A 19590-nucleotide genomic window follows, 5' to 3' on the forward strand; every position below is an offset into this window, starting at 1 on the left:
TAAACAATAAAACCTGATTAAGGCTAATGTGTCGATGCTTTTCACCATCAAAAGGAGATTGTGACAGGTGCATGAATACAATCATTTGTTAATTATGCAGACCGTCATAGCCCACATGAACAACATATTGTGTGATTACAATAACCCTGAATGTGAAATGTATCGTTCTGGTACAAGTCTGCATTAAAAAGAAACAAATGGCTGCTGAATCACTTTTTATTTACCCATTTGTACAGATCTTCTTTGACAACAAATAGGTTATGTATGCCTATGTTACAAAAATATCACGTCTCAGTTTTTCAGTTACAACCTCTTGACGCTTTAAAAACTGCTTAAACTCAAGACATTCAGGAAAAACCACACAACTACTTTAGACTGAAAAATATGTGTGTGTGTGTGTGTATATATATATATACACATATATATATATATATTTACATTATCACTCACCTCAAAAACAATCACACATTAATACGGTTACATCCTGTACATATTGCAACTTTCACATCAGCTGGATTTAATATTAGCTGTTAAATGGCAGATTTAGTAATATACTATCTAGCCAAGAGTCACTGTTTAAGAAATGGAGTTAATGACACAAGCAGCTTTTACATACATGCCACCCCTTTGCAATCTTCTCAACTCTCATTTTTTGTCATCATCATCCACCATCAAACCGCAATACAGCCTTTGAGATTTAAAGTGTCTCAGCATTACCGAACAATTCAAACTAGTAACATTTAAATTTAAACAACAGGATTCCCAGAAACTAGTTTGTCCTCCAACTCTGGAGTTTGTCGGAACACCTGTGAGTGAATACAGGTTTTTTACATTCAGCATTCTAAAGGTTTTAGCGCATCTGTGACTTCCTGCTCTTTAACAACCTTTCACAGATAATACCCTTCATACAGAAATGAAGGCAGTAATCGTAGTTTGATTCGTTGTTAGTTTTTCAGCTTTAGCCAGAGCAGATTATCAGATGAGCTGATGACTTGCTACTTTGATTGGAACTGACATTAGTGTATGTGCTGGGGAGAAACTTTGATTGCTTTACAGAGAGAAAATACAGACAAAATCATATGATACTGACCACACACGTGCAGAAAGCAGACAATTCCCACTCATTAATAATGCCTGTACATTATTTCACTAATGCAAGTCTCATCAAAGCCCCAATCCAGATGGTTAGCTACAGTATATTAACTATTGGTACACAATTCTTCCACAGGGATACATAATATAATTTAGGCATTTTGTCTCAATGAATAGTTACCCAAAGTAAGAAATGAACTTTTTTCAAAGGGCATTTTTACTTTTAAGGGAAATTTTTAGAGGATTTGTCAAAGAATCAGTTTTTAACATCTCAAACTTTCACCCCTCGAACGCTGATCTTATTTTTTAAAACATAGTTTGTTTTTGTTATTTGTTGAAACTTCTTCTCATACTGCAGATCGTATAGTACCCAAAAGATCTAATGCTCAGATGTTAACTGCCCCAAAATCACCTACAGTTGACGGTGGGGAACAACGGCCGCATCTTCACATCGATATTTGACAAGAGGTAAACGAATGAGGGTCGTCATAAATACTTAAAAAAAAAATTAATAGAACCTAGAAGGGCACTCTTAGCACAAAGTTCTGACCCTGCAATAACCGCATCATGTACTGCTTTAAAATACATTCAAAACTCCCATTTAGTTTTAACATTTACAAAAATAAAATAAAATGCAATTTGATAGTAAAATACAATAGTGGGACGAGTATGATGCCACGTGCGGGGCCATGTTCTACTTCTGGATTAGGTCTTAAGCAGTAAAGTTACAAAGATAAAACTTCACATTATTTGGTAAAACACAACATGCCAAACAAATCAAATAATAAATGTAACATAACATAAAAATAATGCCACCTACAATCCTGATTCACACACAAACACTTTGCATTCAGTCCCTGAAGAGCCCTTCAGACCAGTTGATTTTTGTGCACAATGGGTATTAACGGGCTGTATGGACTAACAGTGCATTAGTGATGATTGGATTATAGTCGCAATGTTTTTTGGTTTAAAAGCAGACAGAAGTGATGAGGTCTGCACCTTATCACATGCTACATTCCTTCTCTCTCACTTGCTTGGCTCTTCAGAGGATACAGTTCAGGTACAAACAGGTGCTTCAGCTTCTTACATAAAATAAAAGTTTTCATATTATAAGGCAGGAAACTTGTTTCCAACATACATAAAAAAAAATTACTTTAAATCAGTATAATATACAGGTGCAGTTAACTACTGCACATTTCAAGATATTATTAATAGAGATATCAATTTTCAGTGTCTACACTGTAAACACTACCCAGCCACACAGTTTTGTGGCTCAGTAACAGGTCTAAATCAGTGGAGAGAATATTAATCAAAGCTGCAGTTAAAAGCTTTCACTAATCTCATATTTCAAATCTCAATTTTCCTCATCTTATTAGAGGTAACACCATCCTCTTTACAAGATTGTACCTTCAGAGGCAAACCTCAACTTAAATTACTACTAAAAATAAATAAGTTTTTCCTTTTTACTCTTTTTGACATGAAAGTAAAAATAAGCGTTTATATAAATCAGGTATTTTCTGACTCAGAACTAGGAATGACTGGTCTAATGTAAAATAAGTTATACAGTAATAAAGGGTTCGTATGTATATTTTGTCTTTCAATGCTCTTGTAAAGTGCCCAGGTTGAGGGTGCGACCTCTGTGCTGTCACAGGCTGGAGGGTTGGGCCTGCTGCTGTATCTGTGTGTGGTGGCTTGGCTGAGCCGGCTCACAGTCTTGTGGCACTTCCTCTACCCCCCGAGCATACATGAGGACAAGGGTGACGGTCGCAAAGGTAGCTGCATTCACAGGGAAGGCTCGTAGCAGCGTGGAGGTGAGGCCTCGTGTGAACACCATGTAGCCCTCTCTCCTTACGCTCTGTTGAACACAGTCAGCGATGCTACTGTACTGGTTGACTCCACCCACCCCATCTGCCTGGAGCCGCGATTTGATCACATCCACGGGATAGGTGGAGAGCCAGGAGGCGATGCCAGCCATGCCCCCGGCGAACAGCAGTTTGGGGATCATGTAACGATCGTCGGGCTCACAGCCGAGGCTGCGCGTCAGCACGTCGTAGGCCAGGAAATACACTCCAAAGCCAGGTGTCTCGCGGATAAGTGTCGTCACCATGCCTCTGTTTACGCCCCAAAGACCCTCCCGGTTGTAGATACGTGCCAAGCAGTCCAGGGAGTTCTTGTACATCTTCCTAGAGGATTTCTTCTCTCCAGTACCCTGCATTTGCATGCGGGTTTTAGCCAGCTCCATGGGGCAGCAGATGACACATTGGATGGTACCTGCTGCTGCACCAGCAAGGAACTGGTTCATGGGGGTGTCATGTCCCAGCATACGCATGGTGTTTCCCTGAACCCCAAACACTATAGCATTGATGAATGTAAGACCCATCATAGGGGATCCAATGCCTTTATACAAACCAAATACCTGTAGAGAGGGTCAGAGAAGTAACATTAGACGAGGTGTTTTAACACATCACTATAAAATGAAATCAGCAACGCCCGGGGGTTGATCTTCCTTTTCAATAAACAAAAATTATATTCATTAATTAATTTTCTTCATTATCACATTTTGTGCTCATAATTGGAAACATCTGGTTGCACCGCATGAATTATTCCCAGAACAACCAGCTCCAGTAACTTCCATGACCAGAAAACCTAGCCAAGGCATACCTCCTGAATGTCTAAAACACTCACATGGTTCATCACAATAAGAAACTATTTTGCAACTGTCCTGTCATTACTGTATCCATTTTTTTTCCTGCTGTATACACTATATATACCAGCCTCTTCTTTGTGTGACCTGGCAGGTCCAAAAAAGGCATGTCCTATCTAGCAGGCTAGTTCCTCCTAAAAGTATAATTTGTTATGGTGTAAAAGGCACCATATTACTTCATTTTTTCAGGGCAACCATTTTTCTCTACCTGGCACTCTATAATACTTCCTGTTATAAAAGTCCCTGCAGTATGAATGAAAAAGTGTCAAAACACCCTGAGGCTACTTAAATAATGATCATGAAAACAGGTGCCCCTTCATTTTCTCTCTGCACAAAAATGGCACAGCATTTTGAGTAATCTGCAAGGGGAGTTACTCAGAAGCTCTGAATACAAATACTATCATGTAAGTTTGCGTTTTAAAGCTATTTCTCAGGCTGAAAATACTTATCCTTATTTCTAGGAAGAAAACAGTGATGATGTAAGGGGGAAAAAAAAATATCACAATGACTACACCAAAAATAATTTTAAAAACAACTAAATTATTTAGGTCAACAGGGGAAAACAAGAATGAAGTTTGGAAATAGACAAACCAAATAATTCTGACCTGATTCAACAGAACAGCACTTATACCAAGAGTACCAGGAGTTTCCCTTTGGCTTCCCAACTTCAGGTGCCCCATCTGGTCATAAAACCAAGAGTGTCTGACATAACATTTCTATCAGGCTGCTCTGACCCCGCTGACTTTAAACCACAGATCGTAACAGCTGTTTAGATCCAGCCATGGGGACTTTCTCGTTAGTTTCAAATCAAACTCAGGCACACAGTTTTACAGCCCAGAAATGGACATGACATACAGCAAGAAACCACATACAGAAAAAATACGTTCTTCGGTGTTTGGAGTAAAATACTTAATTTTACTCCAAACACCGAAGAACTTTCAAACACATCAGAGCCAGGTTCACCGTGCAAACATCCAGGACATAACATAATATTGTATCAGTATTAATACTGCATAAAAATGTCAGCATTAGATTTGAATGGAGAATAAATCCACGTACCGACTCCTGCCTTATAATGGACTGGAAACAGTGGAAGGTCCCGCGATACAGCGGCTTATCAACACTCTGGACCTGCAGTCTCACCTGCAAAAGAAGACACACTTAAATCCTGGAAAACTAACAAACATCTTGCTGTATAACATGGGAAACAAGTTAAAAAATTATGAGCAATGTTCAAGTCAAATAGCTGCATACAGTGTATCCTGATGAAAAATAACTTAATTACAAACATTTAAGACTAAGCATTAGATAAATGTGCTGTTTCTAGGAAATGAAAAGTACTGAAAAAATGAATAAAAGTTTAAAAAACTTAATTGCTTGTATGTTAAATGGTGCATGCAAACATAGATAATTATCTACAAAGACCTCTAAAGTTTATATTTTTATTTTTTATAAATGTCAGTAATTTCACTGTTAATTTAAAAAAAACATTTCCTACCTTAACTGTGTCAAATGGGTGTCCAACCAAGACTCCAGCAGCACCTGAAGACAAAGACGAAAAATACAATGTACAACGATAATTAATCATCAGTTAAAACAGTACACAAGGAAGGCATGCATGTGTATAAACACTCTTAATTACAAGCATTTCATTCTACATTAAATGTTTGGGTTTTTTTTACTCTACAAATCAATAATTTGCATTTTGGTATCAAATATAATCACATGCCATTTCACATAAATTTATTATCAACCTATTCATACACCCTCCAAAATTCACTCGTAAAAAGTTATGAGACTCAAAGTTGACAAATAAAATTAATTAATTATTATTATAAATAATAATTAACTTACCCAAGTCTATCTCAGTCACAATATATAACAAGAATACCATGTACCCTAATTGTTTCCACATTACTTAACACATTCTTACAAAACAAGACTTATACAACTTTTATGTGACATGTACCAAGGTCCTTCAACAAATACTGAAACTTGCGGTCCTTCTCCTGTTACTAACTTTACTGGTTATTGACTTAAATGCTAAAGGCCAAGGGCATACTTGAGAAGAACTATTTCATATGACTTGTCATCCAACCACTTCAGGAGGCAAAAGTGCTTACAGCTGTTCTGCCGTCATGGGAAAGGGCGTGGCCTGATAATAATTTAAACAAGGAGATAGCAATGCACATCTCCAGATGGTCTCTTCTGAGAAGCATTCATAGTTTTGCACTTGTTTATACATATGAAAAAAAGACGGAAATTGTTGTGTAAGGAAAGAAATAGCTTGAGAGCTCATTTCAAATCCTGCCTACTTTCTCACACACCACGCCAATCACTGGATCAAAAAGCATCCAGAATGAAACTGCGTAATGCGGCAAAAAACGGTACATGGAACAACACACCCCCACCAACACAGCCCCTTGCATTGTTTTAAGTCATGGCACATGTCCGTCTGAATGCGGCCTAACTAACAAAGCCACACACTCTAGTTGGCCTTTTCAGCATTTGTCTCTGTTCGTACATGTATGATCAATTAAATTATAAGTCTGCTGTACTCCAAACCTCCGCTGAATCTTCATTACCCTGACAGTTAATGTGCACATGCCACCAATCTTCTCAAAACTGGTGCTCATATTCTAAATCTGGGCCCCACTGACATATCACACTCAATAAATCAGTCTCTGGCCTATTTGACCACTCTTTGAAGGCTAAAACTCTTGCTGCTGGCACTGTTGTGTACTTTTAGTTTTTACAGTTTTTACCCTGAACTTTTCTAGACATTAGCTGGAGGAGCTGTGTGTGTGAATGCAAATGTCCAAATCAGTTGAACCGGACATTAAACAGACTTTACCCTGCTAGCTCCCTAGTACAAAGTCTGTGTAATGAGCCAATTTGTGAATAGAGCAGGTAATTGTCTGGAGAATTCACAGCGAGCAAGTGGGCGTGTTGATATCGTTTCCATCCTGCCTCATGCACCACCCTTCACCTAAACCAAACCGAGTATTTCCAGTAGATGTGAACACGTCTCACAAGGACAATCTCCAGTTGTGTGCTGCATGTGTGAAAGGGCAACTCTGGACATGTCTGGACCTGATTCTCTGGACATGTCCAGAGTTCATATGTAAAAATGGCTTTAGAGTATGCTGCCATTTCCTCCAAGGGAACATTGCCTTGCTGAGCCAGGGTCAGCTCACTGGGCATCATCACCCTCTAAAACGTTCTTTAGCGACCCTTTGAAAGTTACATAATTTGGGCTTATGCAGCACATGCCCATGTTGTGATGCCAGTATGGGCTTCTCACCTGAGTCTATTTTGAAACGTAGCAACAGTTGCCAGACTGACCACAAACAACATTAATACTTAACCTAATGTTACTTTGGGAAACTACCACTTGAAGAAGTATCTATACTAAAATTCCAGATAACAAACCTGCCCTCTAACCTATCCCATCCTGCCACATAAAATATAATTTAGTTTTTACAGGCAATGGGACAACATATATTTCTTAACCCTCAGACATTCTGCCATACCGTTTTTACTATGGTAGCTACGTCTTTAATATCTGCAGTTGTGTTTGACCATTGTTGGCAGAGCTTCTAATGAATAAGCAAAAAGGCTTTACAGCAGAATTGCAATTTTATATGATTTCTCCATCACTGTGAAGTACCATGATTTGTCATGTATTTACTTTGCTGACTTATATTGACCAGCGAGGTTTGACAGTATTTTGATCTAGATAAATAAAATAAGGTTGTATGTAGGGTGTGTCAGAATAAACTGGCATATAACCACTCGACTGGAGCAATGCATGACCACATTCAGCACAGGTATGTGGATGTTAACCTCCAAGGAAAAAAGGCTGCTGTTGCTAGCACTGTTAACGTTAGCCACAGTCAGCAAACCAATAGGACATTGTTTAACCCCAGACTTTTGGACTAGCAGACTAGTCTAAATCTAAATGATCGTCTAATTGACAAAGAAATTAGTTGATAGGAACCTCCCTAATCATGGTATATCAATGTTATTATATGCAGGGACAGAGGATTTCACCCATATCTTCTACTTCTACAATTTAAAAAAAATATTGCTGCAACTAACAATTATTTACATAATGATTAACCTGATGATTGTTTTTTATACATATTCCTTTAGGCCCCAACATGACAAAAACAGTAACAAATGCTCATCACAAGTTTACAAACAAGTAGTTGATCGTAACGGTCAAATTTTCAGTTTATTGTTGATTGTTCTGTTGTTCTGCCAGGTAAAGAATTATACTGTTTTATGAGTTGAAACATATTAATAGGCCTAATATTAAACAGAAAATACTGAAAAAAAAACATAGACCTGAAGTTACAGGCATACCTGGGTCACCACAGTAAACAAACCTCAGCAAGCTAATCCCACATAAGCACCTGCTTTGTCACATGATTCATTTGTAAAAAGAGCCTATCCGGAGTGAGTCCCAGCTGAAAGCCAGGAAAAGAACACTAGCAGGCATGTGTTTGACACAATGCACGGTCATTGACCTCAGTGTACTGGTATGATCTGAGAGCAGGAAAAACAAGCAGAGGAGAGTGTTGCATCATAATTATAATAACAAATCTCTGAGCAGGTGAGCTTAAAGTTAATGCAAATGTAAAATGTTGTATCAAAAACCATGGGACTTAGCTAACCTCCTCATTTTGAGTTTTGAGCTAAGCACAAACTAGCCCATCCTTTAACAGCAGCAACCAGCTTCCAATTTGACTGTACATGGTTCCCTGAGCTCAAGCGCACTGTGAGAGGATGGGAAACCACACGTCTGTCATGTCAGTCACTGTCAAGAAAAGAGAGCATGGGATTGGTCTGTGACAGGGTGTGTACTGATTCATGCTATGAGCCTATGGGGTGTGTGGAAACTTTAAAGAGCCAAGCCATTCCTAGCTTGAAAGCTCAGGTTGCACTTCTGTAGTGTCCTCATTTTTTCAATTCTCCTCAGGGTGTACAAGTGACACCAGGGAGAAATGAAAAAGCCGGAGCACCCTTTGTGGTTAAGTGCTTCTGTGAAACAGGCCTTGTACGTTCGTTTAGTAAAACTAAACCCTTCTTAAAAAGGGTAACACATTTAACGTAGCCTTCTGTATTGAGTTGTTTAGCAACCACAAAACCACTATAGGGGAAATAACGACACTAATGAATTTCCCATTATCATGATCAATCTGACCCTGCAGCTAACGCAGAATTTACAACTAATTCAGTGTCAAGGTGTGCCGCTGGTTCAAATGTAACCAGCGAATTTACTGGATTTGTCTTTAGCGTGCCGACCTGTGGTGGAATTTCGAAAATGCATTTGTTATCTTGAGATGTAGTTGCATCAAATTAGTACGGGTGGTGCTTGGCACCTTCGTGGTTCGGTGTGCTAGCGTTAAAAATGAGAATTTCTACCCAGATAAGTCAGTCTATCAGATCGCAAATCAAGTTGGCTCCTTGTCAACTGTACTCATCCAGCTAGCGATAACTAAAGTGGGTGATACAAGTGCAGCTGCCTCTGACTTACCTCCGATGCATCCAGCAACGAAGTCCATCACCGCTCTTCAACGTCACCTAGCTGAGGAATGGCTAAATATTATCTAGCGCTAAACTAAGGGGATCTCAACGACTCTTTGAAACCTAGTTTGTTTGCTTTTTTTCCAGAAACCGTTCACTTCGTTGTACACCTGACAGTAACTGTCCCTAGCTGTTCAATCTAGCTACCGGACTAACTGACACTTTCGTACAGCCTGTATGTTAGCTAGTGTTGGCTAGCTAGTTACGATTCCCCTTCTAAGACCTGACAATCTACAAATGCTGACAATTCGGTTTTCTTTGAGCAGTTATTTAGCTCGTTCTCTGTTTATTCGAATAAAGCTCTCCTGTCCACCTACACGACCTCCGTGAACGCTGAACCGCTGTGGCGTTTATAGTCAGTGGGGGCACCTTCACCGCTGTCTGTATCAAGGAGGTTTATTTCTGTAGCAGCAGGCTAGCCACGCATGAAGCAACTGACATGGGGGCGGGCATTGCAGGCGTCGGGGTAGAGATTCTATCCAATCAGGGCTAAAACATAACGCCGACACCCCTCTTCCGGCGCACAATCCTCGTCATTCATTGGCTGTCTACCGCAAGGGCTCCCAATGTTGAATTGCGTCACAAGTGCCGTGTGATGTTTTGCTTTCTAATAGACTGTCCACAAATCCTCGTGCCAGCAGAGAGAGACAGTATTGTCACTAACAAATTTTATATTCATAAGTTTCTGGACAAATATTAAAGTGTTATTCATAAATGTGCAGCCTCAACAAATTATGTCATATGATGTGTAGCATTATGTTTTTTCATCGTGTAGACTATAATATGAAATAACTAGAAAAAATCAAAGTTATTGTCTTCCATGTGATTTTTGTTGTATATACTGAATTTTCTCTAAGCTAAATACCCATGTATATACAGTGCAGCTTTCCGCTATCTTCGGGTAAAATCGGAACCAGTATTGTCGGCCGACGCTGTTTGGCTAGTAGTGTCACGTCACGTAATAGCAACACAGTCAAGGTTATGGTTATGTAGCACATGCTAGAAGAAGAATGGGCTCACATCAGACAACTGTATATTGGCCATTCACCATCTGACAGGATGCATATCGCCGATTTTGTGTCTGGATCCTTTGCAGGTAACAGCTACAACGCTAAGCTAGCCAGTCATTGATCTAACGTCAGCTTTAGGGGGCTGGAGTGTTTGCTAAACAGCTAAGTTAGCTACTGTATGTACATGGTGCGATAACTGTACGATAGCATGTGAGAAGATTAGATTAACCTTTTGTGTTAGTTTTTATGTGTCTTTTAAAACTATTTTTGCTTGTTTTCTTAAACATGTTATATCTGTGAGCCCAAGCTCATTTAACCATAAGTATTAACTAGTTTGTAGTAGCAGTAGTGAACCAAAATTACATATTAGTCCTGTCATTTGTACACTGAACAAGTTTCATAACAACGATAATTTCAATGAGAGAAAGGGGTTGAAAGGTTTGCTTGTGCTAATCTCAACTCGCAACAAGTTTAATCTTATAATTTTACTGTGAGAGATTTGAAGAATGCCTTCAGGGACACACCCGATACGAACAGTACATTGCAAAAAATTGAAAAATATGGTGACATTAAATTCACTGGTAATTACCCGAATGTGTCAAGTTCGTTGCTAAGTCATGGGATGTGAAAAACTGTAATAAACAGATCAGCTTGCTGAGACCCATACCATGGCTACTGTTATTTTCATCATTGGATAATCTCTTAATTATTTTTTATGTATGTTTCAGTTCATAAAACGTCAAAAACAATTACAGATTTACATCTCACATACTGTGCACGAAATCATGTCCTAAATGTGCTTATTTTGCCTGACTACTGGTCAAGACATTCAAATTTTTTAAATAAGTAAAATTGGAAATCATGTCCTTAATGTGCTTATTTTGCCTGACTACTGGTCAAGACATTCAAATTTATATCCTGCCAAGTAAAATTGGCAGGATATAATTCCTCACATTTGACTTTCCTGCCAGCTGCGCATCATTAAAAGAGTTGCAGTTAAAACCCAAAACCTAGAACATGACTGTGTCCTTGATGCTGCTTTTTCTCTGGAAACGCACAGGGGCTTGTGGAGTTGCAGTGGGCTACCCTCTAGACACTGTGAAGGTAAGTGGAGAGTATTGGATTTATTATTTAGTATTAGTATTATTATAACAAACAGACATCATTTTTACATCATATTCTTAACCTTTCTAGGTCCGGATCCAAACCCAGAAACAGTTTACTGGAATATGGCAGTGTGCTGCAGCAACATTTTCAAAGGAAGGAGTAAGTGGACCTGGTGTAGTCTACATGATATACTGTCTATGAACGAGGTTTTTTGGAGGCCTGCTTAAAAATCGCAACGGTTGTTTCTAAATGTACCACTCATGGTTAGGTAATAATGTCAAAGGTCATGAGCTACACATTTTCGATAACTTCCCTAGACAAAAATTTTTCAGAGTACCTGCGAATCATTACCATGCATTTGGACTTGAATGCCAGTTAGCCTCAGATAAAAAGTTAATCCAATTTAATTTCTAAAAAAATGAGTGAAGTGAGAGTTTAGGAATAGGACACAGTGTTTTTTTTTTTTTTTCGTGTCTCACTTGTTTTTCTCATTTGTGTCATAAGGTGCACGGCTTCTTCAAAGGCATGTCCTTACCCGTTACCACAATCTCTATGACTTCCTCAGTGGTGTTTGGTACATACAGGAACTGCCTGCAGTGTCTGAGCCAGGCACGAGGCGGTGGTTGTGGTCCAAACACCAAACTAGAAGTCTTCCTGTCGGGTATGGCGGGGGGTATTGCTCAGGTAATGGAGACAATTTTATAAACGACTTGAAAAGTGTTGAATCATGTGCCTCAATTATGTGCCTCATTCCACCTGCAAATTAGACCAAAAAAACACACAAATATAAATTTTACATCTAATTCCCAGATGTGTATATCCTTGCAGATAGTTGTTGCTTTATTTGCCCAGGCTTTGAGATATCTGAGAGTCTCCTTATTTGCCTCCAACAGATATCAGTGATGTCTCCAGGTGACATAGTGAAAGTACGACTGCAGTGTCAGACAGAGTCCAAGCGAGGAGGAATCAACGTGCCCAAACCTAAGTACCATGGTCCAGTTCACTGTCTGCTGAGCATTATCAAAGAGGAGGGCTTCACAGGGCTCTACAGAGGAGCTCTGCCGCTTATTTTAAGAGACGGGCCATCATACGCCACATACTTTTTGACTTATACAACTATCTGTGAGTGGCTAACAGACAGTGGCAAGAAAAGACCAGGTGAGTGAAGTCTACGTCAATTTACCAACAGGTTCTTTGTTTAGTTTTTTCTTTTGGTTTTTTTTTGGTGTAAGTTGCTTCAGTGGGTGACATTTCCGAGCTCCGACTCCTCTTGCATGTTGATCAGTGGCAGCACCAAGCTTTTTGTACGTCTTAATGTTCTCAGTTACAGCTTAGAGTCTTCAGTCCCCATTAAGTTATAAGTTCCTTGGGGATTAAATAGAAAAGTTCAAATTTTAAAAGTCCATGTATCCCCTCTAACATCAGTGTCTTTTCATTTCCTCCAGATTGGAGTGGTGTGATGCTGGCTGGTGGAATAGCAGGAATGGCAGGCTGGACTGTAGGAACACCCATGGACGTGATCAAAGCCCGTCTGCAGATGGACGGAGCTCGGGAGACGAAGCGATACAAAGGGTTTTTCCACTGCATAACTGAGACAGTGCGGGTGGAAGGAGCCAGGGTTTTCTTCAGGAGCTTAGGCATCAACTGTCTGCGTGCATTCCCTGTTAACATGGTAGTGTTTGTTACATACGAGGTTCTCACCAGTTTCCTCCGAGCCGGACCAGACAGCATTGACCCGCCTCGGTTAGGGTTCGAATAGTATTGACTACCTCCAGCCTTAGTGTCTCATATTCTGTTATGTAGCTTGTCTCTCCGATTTTAATGCTTATATTTGTTTTTACAAGGACATACAATATAGCAAAGATATTTAGCACAAAAATGTCTGTTGCATTGCAATATTTTTAAGGAAGGATTGTTTCCACAAATATCATTGATGCTTTCTGTTACATATAATATATAATATTAAACTAGTGAGGGGAATGTAACCTATCAGCTCAGGGGTAACTTGTTGGTACCAGAGACTGGACCAGCAACCTTCTGACCACTAGAGGGCCTCCCCGGCCAGATTGTTACCCATTCTTTTTTTTGACTCTGTTTTGTCTCAAGACAAACTGTCTGCATGACTGGTGTCGTTTTTCACCAGAAAAGGAGCAAACAAAGAAACCGCAGTACTGCTAGAATTTTAGCTATGTTTGACCTTACTCAAGACCATTCAAGACCTTGAATGTAGAATTTATGAATGAGCTACAGTACGCACAATTTAGCAAGCATGATACCCGTCCAGGCCCATGCTGCATTTTTGCATTTTATTATGTAGTGGACATAATAATATGCTCATCTCCAGCTCAGTGCTGAAATGGTAGAGCTGGAAAATCTGATTTAAACATAATATTGTAATATTTTAAACCTTGATGAACTGGATTTTTTTAATGAATAGAATTACATTTTAAGAAATCACAGTCTGCATATGGGACTACAAAGGGAGCTGATGTTGTGACCAACAATGAAATCATCGAAACAAGTTCTCAACAATAAAGGCACGGAGCATATCTAGGCACTTATTTTTTTACCTTCTTGCTCTCATCTATTTCTAGAATACTATTGCTTCTTATGTGTGTAGACAAAGCAAGGGTCTAGGTTTGGTTTTAGACGTCAGGGGACACAATGAAATCAGGGTTCTTCAGACAGGGATAAATATGTGAATGATATTTCTTGTAATTTATGTGTATGACTATGATCAAAATCTTTATTGTGCCTTCCGTAATAAGGGTATAGCAAGCAAATAATTAAATGGTGTGTTCATTTCTGTTTTATTGCTGCTCGAGTGCTGCTGATCCAACACATGTATAATTAATTGATAGAGACATAAAACTGAAAGCTAGGTAAGATAATGTTGTATTTGCAACTCTAACCATGTCATGATGTAAGCAAGAAAAGACTTACTCACCAAAAATCGCTTCCTACTTAAAAAAAAACTCCTTTATGGCTTCAGTGTTGATCAACAGTTAATAATAGCACATTTTCAATTAGTTAATTATAAATATATAGTTGTCTGTAAATGAAAATGATTGCTCCTGAGGCCAAAAGGGAAAAAGCAAAACAAAACAAATGAATGCACTGTGGATGTGAATTTGAAATGAATACTACTGTGTATGTAGCATGATACAGTCAAAAATGTATATGGCAAATTTAGGAATTTAGGAAGTATTCACATTTCTCAGTTTTAACAGCAAATTGGATTCTAATTTTTCATAACTCAGAAGGAACAGGTATTTCACAGTAAAAAAATCCCAATAATTACTTCACCACTGACAAACCTATTGACTTTTTTGCGACAAGGCCCGGTAAAACCGAGTTTCCAGGTAGAGGACGCACTGTTGAAATGCATCTTGTATGATTATACGTGTCAAATGGTTCTATGTGTGCTTTGCAGCTCTATGGAGTTGTACCGCCATCTAGTGTACCAGTTGGACACCATCTTGGTAATGTCATCCACATTGATGTCTGCAAACCTCCATAACCAAAATAATAACATGGCCTGCGCAGGCTTTGCTCCGGCCATGACCATGTTGAGGTGTGGTTCAATTAAACATTTCTCTAAAAGATGCTCTCGATAGTTTAAAATGTTGGAAATTACATCGTAATTTGCAAATGTTTGCAAACATTTGATTATACTTTTTTGTGTGAGATATCTCTAGGTTACAGCTGATTGGATGTTTACTTGAAAATATGTAACCCATAACTAGAAAGACTATTCAGGCATAATGAACTCTAATCGAATGTTTTTACCATAATGTGTATATAATGTATTTCTCTTATTTTGAGGAACCTGAAATAAAAATCTGTGTAGAATGTTGTACAGATTTTAAATAAAAAAGTTTGAAAATGTATAACTCATGTTAGCTTGTTATTTTAAAGATATGAAAAAATGGACAGTATGACATCAGACATCTCAGTAGATACCTTAAATCCTTAAAATGTTTTCCAGGTGAGTTGTTCAGAAATATATTGGATACTTTTTCATCCCTGGTAGTTTGAAGGGATGCCTGTATAACAATAATTAATGGATTACAGTTACAATTATGATACAGATTACTGCAATGCAAGGTTTATTGGATTCTGTTGCTTCATGAAATCTGGGCAAATCGTATCTCCAGTGTATTAAATAAAAGCACAAATTGACAATGTTGGAAGAAGTATTCAGATCCTTTACATGAGTAAATGTACCAATACAGCATTGTAAAAGTACTTTATTACAAGTAAAAGTCCTCCATTAAAAACCCTACTTAAGTAGAAGTACATAAGTATTAGCAACAAAATGTAGTTAAAGTAAAAGTACTGGTTTAGTCCCCCGGACTGATATATGGTTATACATGACATCATTAGATTATTAATACTGAAGCATCAATGTGTACGCCGCATGTTATTGTTGTAGCTGCTGGAGATGGAGCTGGTTTGAACTACTTGATATACAGTTTTATATACAGGGACACCAGATAAATCTGATGGGTCTTAAGATAATTAAAGGGAGAGGAAAGAAGAAAAAGCAAGGTTCTGATACACAAATCTGTTTTCAGTTTTTGGATTTTTTTCTCTAACCTTTGATTCTTGGTGAGATATTGGATCGTTTGAACATTTATTGAAATAAAACCATGTGAGAAGTTTAGAGGGAAAATTCAGTATTTGGTGGAGCTGTTAACAACTCATAGACATCTGAAATGTGACCCTGACTACACACTGCTTTTTTGTAAGACTGCAGAAGCCAAAAAGGTTAGAAACCATTAGTTTAATATTTAACAGTGTGTTGTATTTTAAAAGCTTGTTATATTATCCATTGTGTAAACTATTCATCTTAAAAGTAACTAGCAACTAAAGCTGTCAAATAAATATAGTGGAGTAGATAGTACAATATTTCCCTCTGAAATGTAGCGGAGTGGAAATACAAACAAGTACTTCAAAATTGTGTTTAAGTACGGTACTTGAGTAAATGTACTTAGTTACTTTCCACCACTGCAAATTGGTCCTTACATTGGTCCAGTATGCACAAACATTATTTTAAGTTTGAAACAGGATTGTGGGGAAATTTACACAATTGCAAACAAAAAATGTTCATATTGTTTTATCTGACTGGAGGGGGGCCATGCCGGAACAATCTGTGGTGCTGTTTTTCCTATTTAGCTTCAAATCTAACTTGTTCTCCTCAAAGAGATTTCCAACAATAAACTATTGGTGAAGCTTTGATCATTATAACCGATTTCATGCTTTAAATATAGCCTCTGAACCCATGATGTGAATGAAAGATCGGTACAGTAACGGCACACTGAATGTAGATATAAGGGTGTGCTTGAGTTTTAGTTGGAGGTGGTGTCTCGAGAAGGGAAAATAAAAGGGGAGGCAAGAGTCATTATCTGTCCAAAATTCCCCCAAAATGTCCATGGGTTACATCCCTTCCAAAAGCTTCTTGAACAAAGCAGCCACCTCTTTCATTCCCTTCCAAACACAAGGTTAGATGGACAAACAAGTCTATTGTTAAATGAAATAATTAAGTGAATCAGATTATCCCACAAGCAATATCAAGTGGAATCCAGAAAATATTTTAAGAGCTGACTGAGTGAACCTTCACTGCTCCGGCTGGCCCACAGACATTATCACTGCAATAACTCCATCTCTCTTTTTCTCTCTCTTTGGGGTCTTGTTGTTTGAACTGACAATTACAAATTCCATGAGATATTGTACGTGTTAAATTAATGTTTTCGTCTGTTTTACATGTGTAATTGACTCATGCTTACCCCACCCTGGGTGCAATAAAGACCTATTATAAAGAACTCAACTGTAATGATTTAATTGCTTTATGAGTAACAGATTTACTCAGTGGATAAAGTGGGGTCGTGTTGGGTAAGACCCCAGGAGATCTGTTTTCAGTCAGTTCTGTGGCCGGCCTTTGGATTACAACCTGTAAACAAGAATAAACTAAACACAAAAAGAGCATCTTTTAGCATATTAATAGTTTCTTGATGTGCATCTGCAACTCCACTTTTACAGATCTACAACTCACTTACAGACAACCTATTGAACTTACTGCAAAATCATTCTTAAACATGATTCATTACTTGAAAAAGATATTTTTTTGGTGTTAACTAGTTAATAGTGACCCAACAAAACAATGATGAGAAGTTCATTGTAATTTAGTTCCGAGCCAGTGCTGGGCTTCATAAACTTCCACAATGGGATACTTACTGAAATTCTAGGAATTGCAGTCTGTACTGTGAAACAAGAAAACCCCTGAATGCTGCCTTTGTTAGCTGCTTTTAATTAAACCCAGCGTTTATTTTCCCCTTATGCAACAACAGTCCACAATTATGCAAGCATCTAAAGATCTCATTGAATAAAGTTACAGGCAGTTTGGTTGTGAAATAACTAGATTTGAGTGATACCCCCCTTCTTTCTCAACCCAACCGGTCGAGGCAGATGGCCGACCACCCAGAGCCCGGTTCTGCTCGAGGTTTCCTCCCGTTAAAAGGGAGTTTCTCCTTGCCACTGTCGCCACATGCCTGCTCATTTGGAAAAGTGGGTTTCTGTAAATAACGTTGTAAAGACACCGGGGACCGCTCTAGACCTGCTCTATATGAACCCTGAGACAACTTCTGTTAAGATTTGGCACTATAAAAATAAAATTGACTTGACTTGACACCTTTTCAAAGGTATTTTTGATTCATTTCCAACATGTTTGCTGTATTTGCTCTCATGACACGGTCCTTGTAATAAAGCAAAAGCTCCACAAGAGACATGACTTGTTACGTTATGTTAACTATTTGTCAGTAATCAAAAAGATCTATTTCTTTCCTGGATTATGACATTATCTGACAATCTTTAGACAGTTTAAACATGTTTGGTAACAAGATAGTATCACTTCTGTTACACAAAGCAGATCATGAAACAGATTATTATCCTAGTTGTGAATATTGTGTTGGTGGTATCTTAATAAGCAAATCGGTGGGATGAGTTCTAGCACATGACTCACATCAGAAGAGCCTTTCATGTTTTTCAACTGTATCACAGTATACGTTTCTATGATGGTTATTCAGGGATCACGTAGAAGCCTCAGTTGCCCTCATTAAAGTTCCCAATTATGAAGAGGGCACATGCTGTGGACAGTTGTGTAAAAGAAAAAAATTCATTCAAAATAACTGTTCCATAAATCAACCAGCAGGGTCTTTCATGGGTGACTCATTAAATGATGGGTGTTCACATAATGTCTGGAAAGCTTCATTTAGTTGTCAGAATCGGTCTTTGGTAACTACCACTTGGGCCCCCTTTCACCAATTGCTGTTTGGGCTATTTTGGGAGCTCTGCGCTCCCCTGTTAGTGACGTGTGCTGCTGGGTAAATTTGCAGCTCCGGCGGCCTGGGCCTGCAACCTCAGATGGCATCAATCGGGTGAAAATGGAGTGGTGGGAGGGATGAGAAGGAGAAGCTCAAAGGAGAGGAACAGAGAGGGTGGAACTGGACAGAAAACATTAAAAATACAACTACTGCAAGATGGCACAAGGACATAAGTAGGGATTGAAATGGACAGGGTTCTGCTAAAAATGGCAAAAAAAAAAAAAAAAAAAAAAAAACTATTCAGAATAAGAAATTAATCTTACAGAAACAGTCAGAAAAACAAAACTCTTTTTAATAGAATCTGAATCCTTTTAAATTGGACAAAGAAGAAGAAAATCTGCTTTTATGAAATGAGAGAGATGAAGGATGTATTCATGGGATAAATGAACTCGTATTCTTGCTGATGACTAACAAGTGTAAGGGGGAGTAATAGGTGAAGATGGAGGTGGAGGACTGGGGGTGCTATTGTATTTCATACTCAACTGGAAACTAACAGTGGAAAAGGGAAAGAGAAAAGGACATACTGAATAAATCTTTTTGATGCTCCTTGCAAATTCTGCCTTAAATGCGCTTGGTAATGTGTTTGTGCAACACTTGTTTTGTTCCTTGCACTAAAGGCTGCCTGATGACAAGCAAAAGGGCTTTTAAATGGAAATGTTATCAGTATTCAATTGCAAAAAAAAAAAAAAAAGAATATAAAGAA

The 19590-nt window shown here is 38.5% G+C and overlaps 2 protein-coding genes across 4 annotated transcripts; one reads left to right on the forward strand and one right to left on the reverse strand.

Moving 5' to 3' along the window:
• Positions 1 to 9831, reverse strand: slc25a29 (solute carrier family 25 member 29). Of its 3 annotated transcripts, none has more exons than XM_040125611.1 (4): positions 9339 to 9831; positions 5295 to 5338; positions 4856 to 4939; positions 1 to 3508 (listed from the first exon to the last, which is right to left on the reverse strand). In XM_040125611.1, the coding sequence occupies exons 1-4, from the start codon at positions 9364 to 9366 to the stop codon at positions 2738 to 2740; spliced, it is 927 nt and encodes a 308-aa protein (XP_039981545.1). In that variant the 5' UTR covers positions 9367 to 9831; the 3' UTR covers positions 1 to 2737. The 3 variants fall into 3 exon arrangements, with proteins under 3 accessions (XP_039981545.1, XP_039981548.1, XP_039981546.1); XM_040125614.1 differs by lacking the exon at positions 9339 to 9831 and adding an exon at positions 8215 to 8241; XM_040125612.1 differs by lacking the exon at positions 9339 to 9831 and adding an exon at positions 8165 to 8195.
• Positions 9832 to 10033: 202 nt separating this feature from the next.
• slc25a47a (solute carrier family 25 member 47a) lies at positions 10034 to 14296 on the forward strand. The gene is made up of 6 exons (XM_040124440.1): positions 10034 to 10484; positions 11459 to 11502; positions 11593 to 11664; positions 12010 to 12189; positions 12399 to 12663; positions 12951 to 14296. Exons 1-6 carry the CDS (start codon positions 10385 to 10387, stop codon positions 13262 to 13264), a joined length of 975 nt encoding a protein of 324 aa, XP_039980374.1. The 5' UTR covers positions 10034 to 10384; the 3' UTR covers positions 13265 to 14296.
• Positions 14297 to 19590: the final 5294 nt, after the last annotated feature.

This window comes from Xiphias gladius, chromosome 4 (genome assembly GCF_016859285.1).
Source record: "Xiphias gladius isolate SHS-SW01 ecotype Sanya breed wild chromosome 4, ASM1685928v1, whole genome shotgun sequence".
Taxonomy (NCBI): Eukaryota; Metazoa; Chordata; class Actinopteri; order Istiophoriformes; family Xiphiidae; genus Xiphias; species Xiphias gladius.

What these genes read in the sequence shown, in the direction of transcription:
- slc25a29 (XM_040125611.1), bottom strand. Translation starts at nt 9,366, where the DNA reads ATGGACTTCGTTGCTGGATGCATCGGAG. An exon ending in ACCCATTTGACACAGTTAAG is followed by an intron (nt 4,940 to 5,294) that starts GTAGGAAATGTT and finishes CTTCTTTTGCAG; the next exon opens with GTGAGACTGCAGGTCCAGAG. An exon ending in CCATTATAAGGCAGGAGTCG is followed by an intron (nt 3,509 to 4,855) that starts GTACGTGGATTT and finishes CCCTCTCTACAG; the next exon opens with GTATTTGGTTTGTATAAAGG.
- slc25a47a (XM_040124440.1), top strand. Translation starts at nt 10,385, where the DNA reads ATGCTAGAAGAAGAATGGGCTCACATCAGACAACTGTATATTGGCCAT. An exon ending in TGTGTCTGGATCCTTTGCAG is followed by an intron (nt 10,485 to 11,458) that starts GTAACAGCTACA and finishes GGAAACGCACAG; the next exon opens with GGGCTTGTGGAGTTGCAGTG. An exon ending in ACCCTCTAGACACTGTGAAG is followed by an intron (nt 11,503 to 11,592) that starts GTAAGTGGAGAG and finishes TAACCTTTCTAG; the next exon opens with GTCCGGATCCAAACCCAGAA.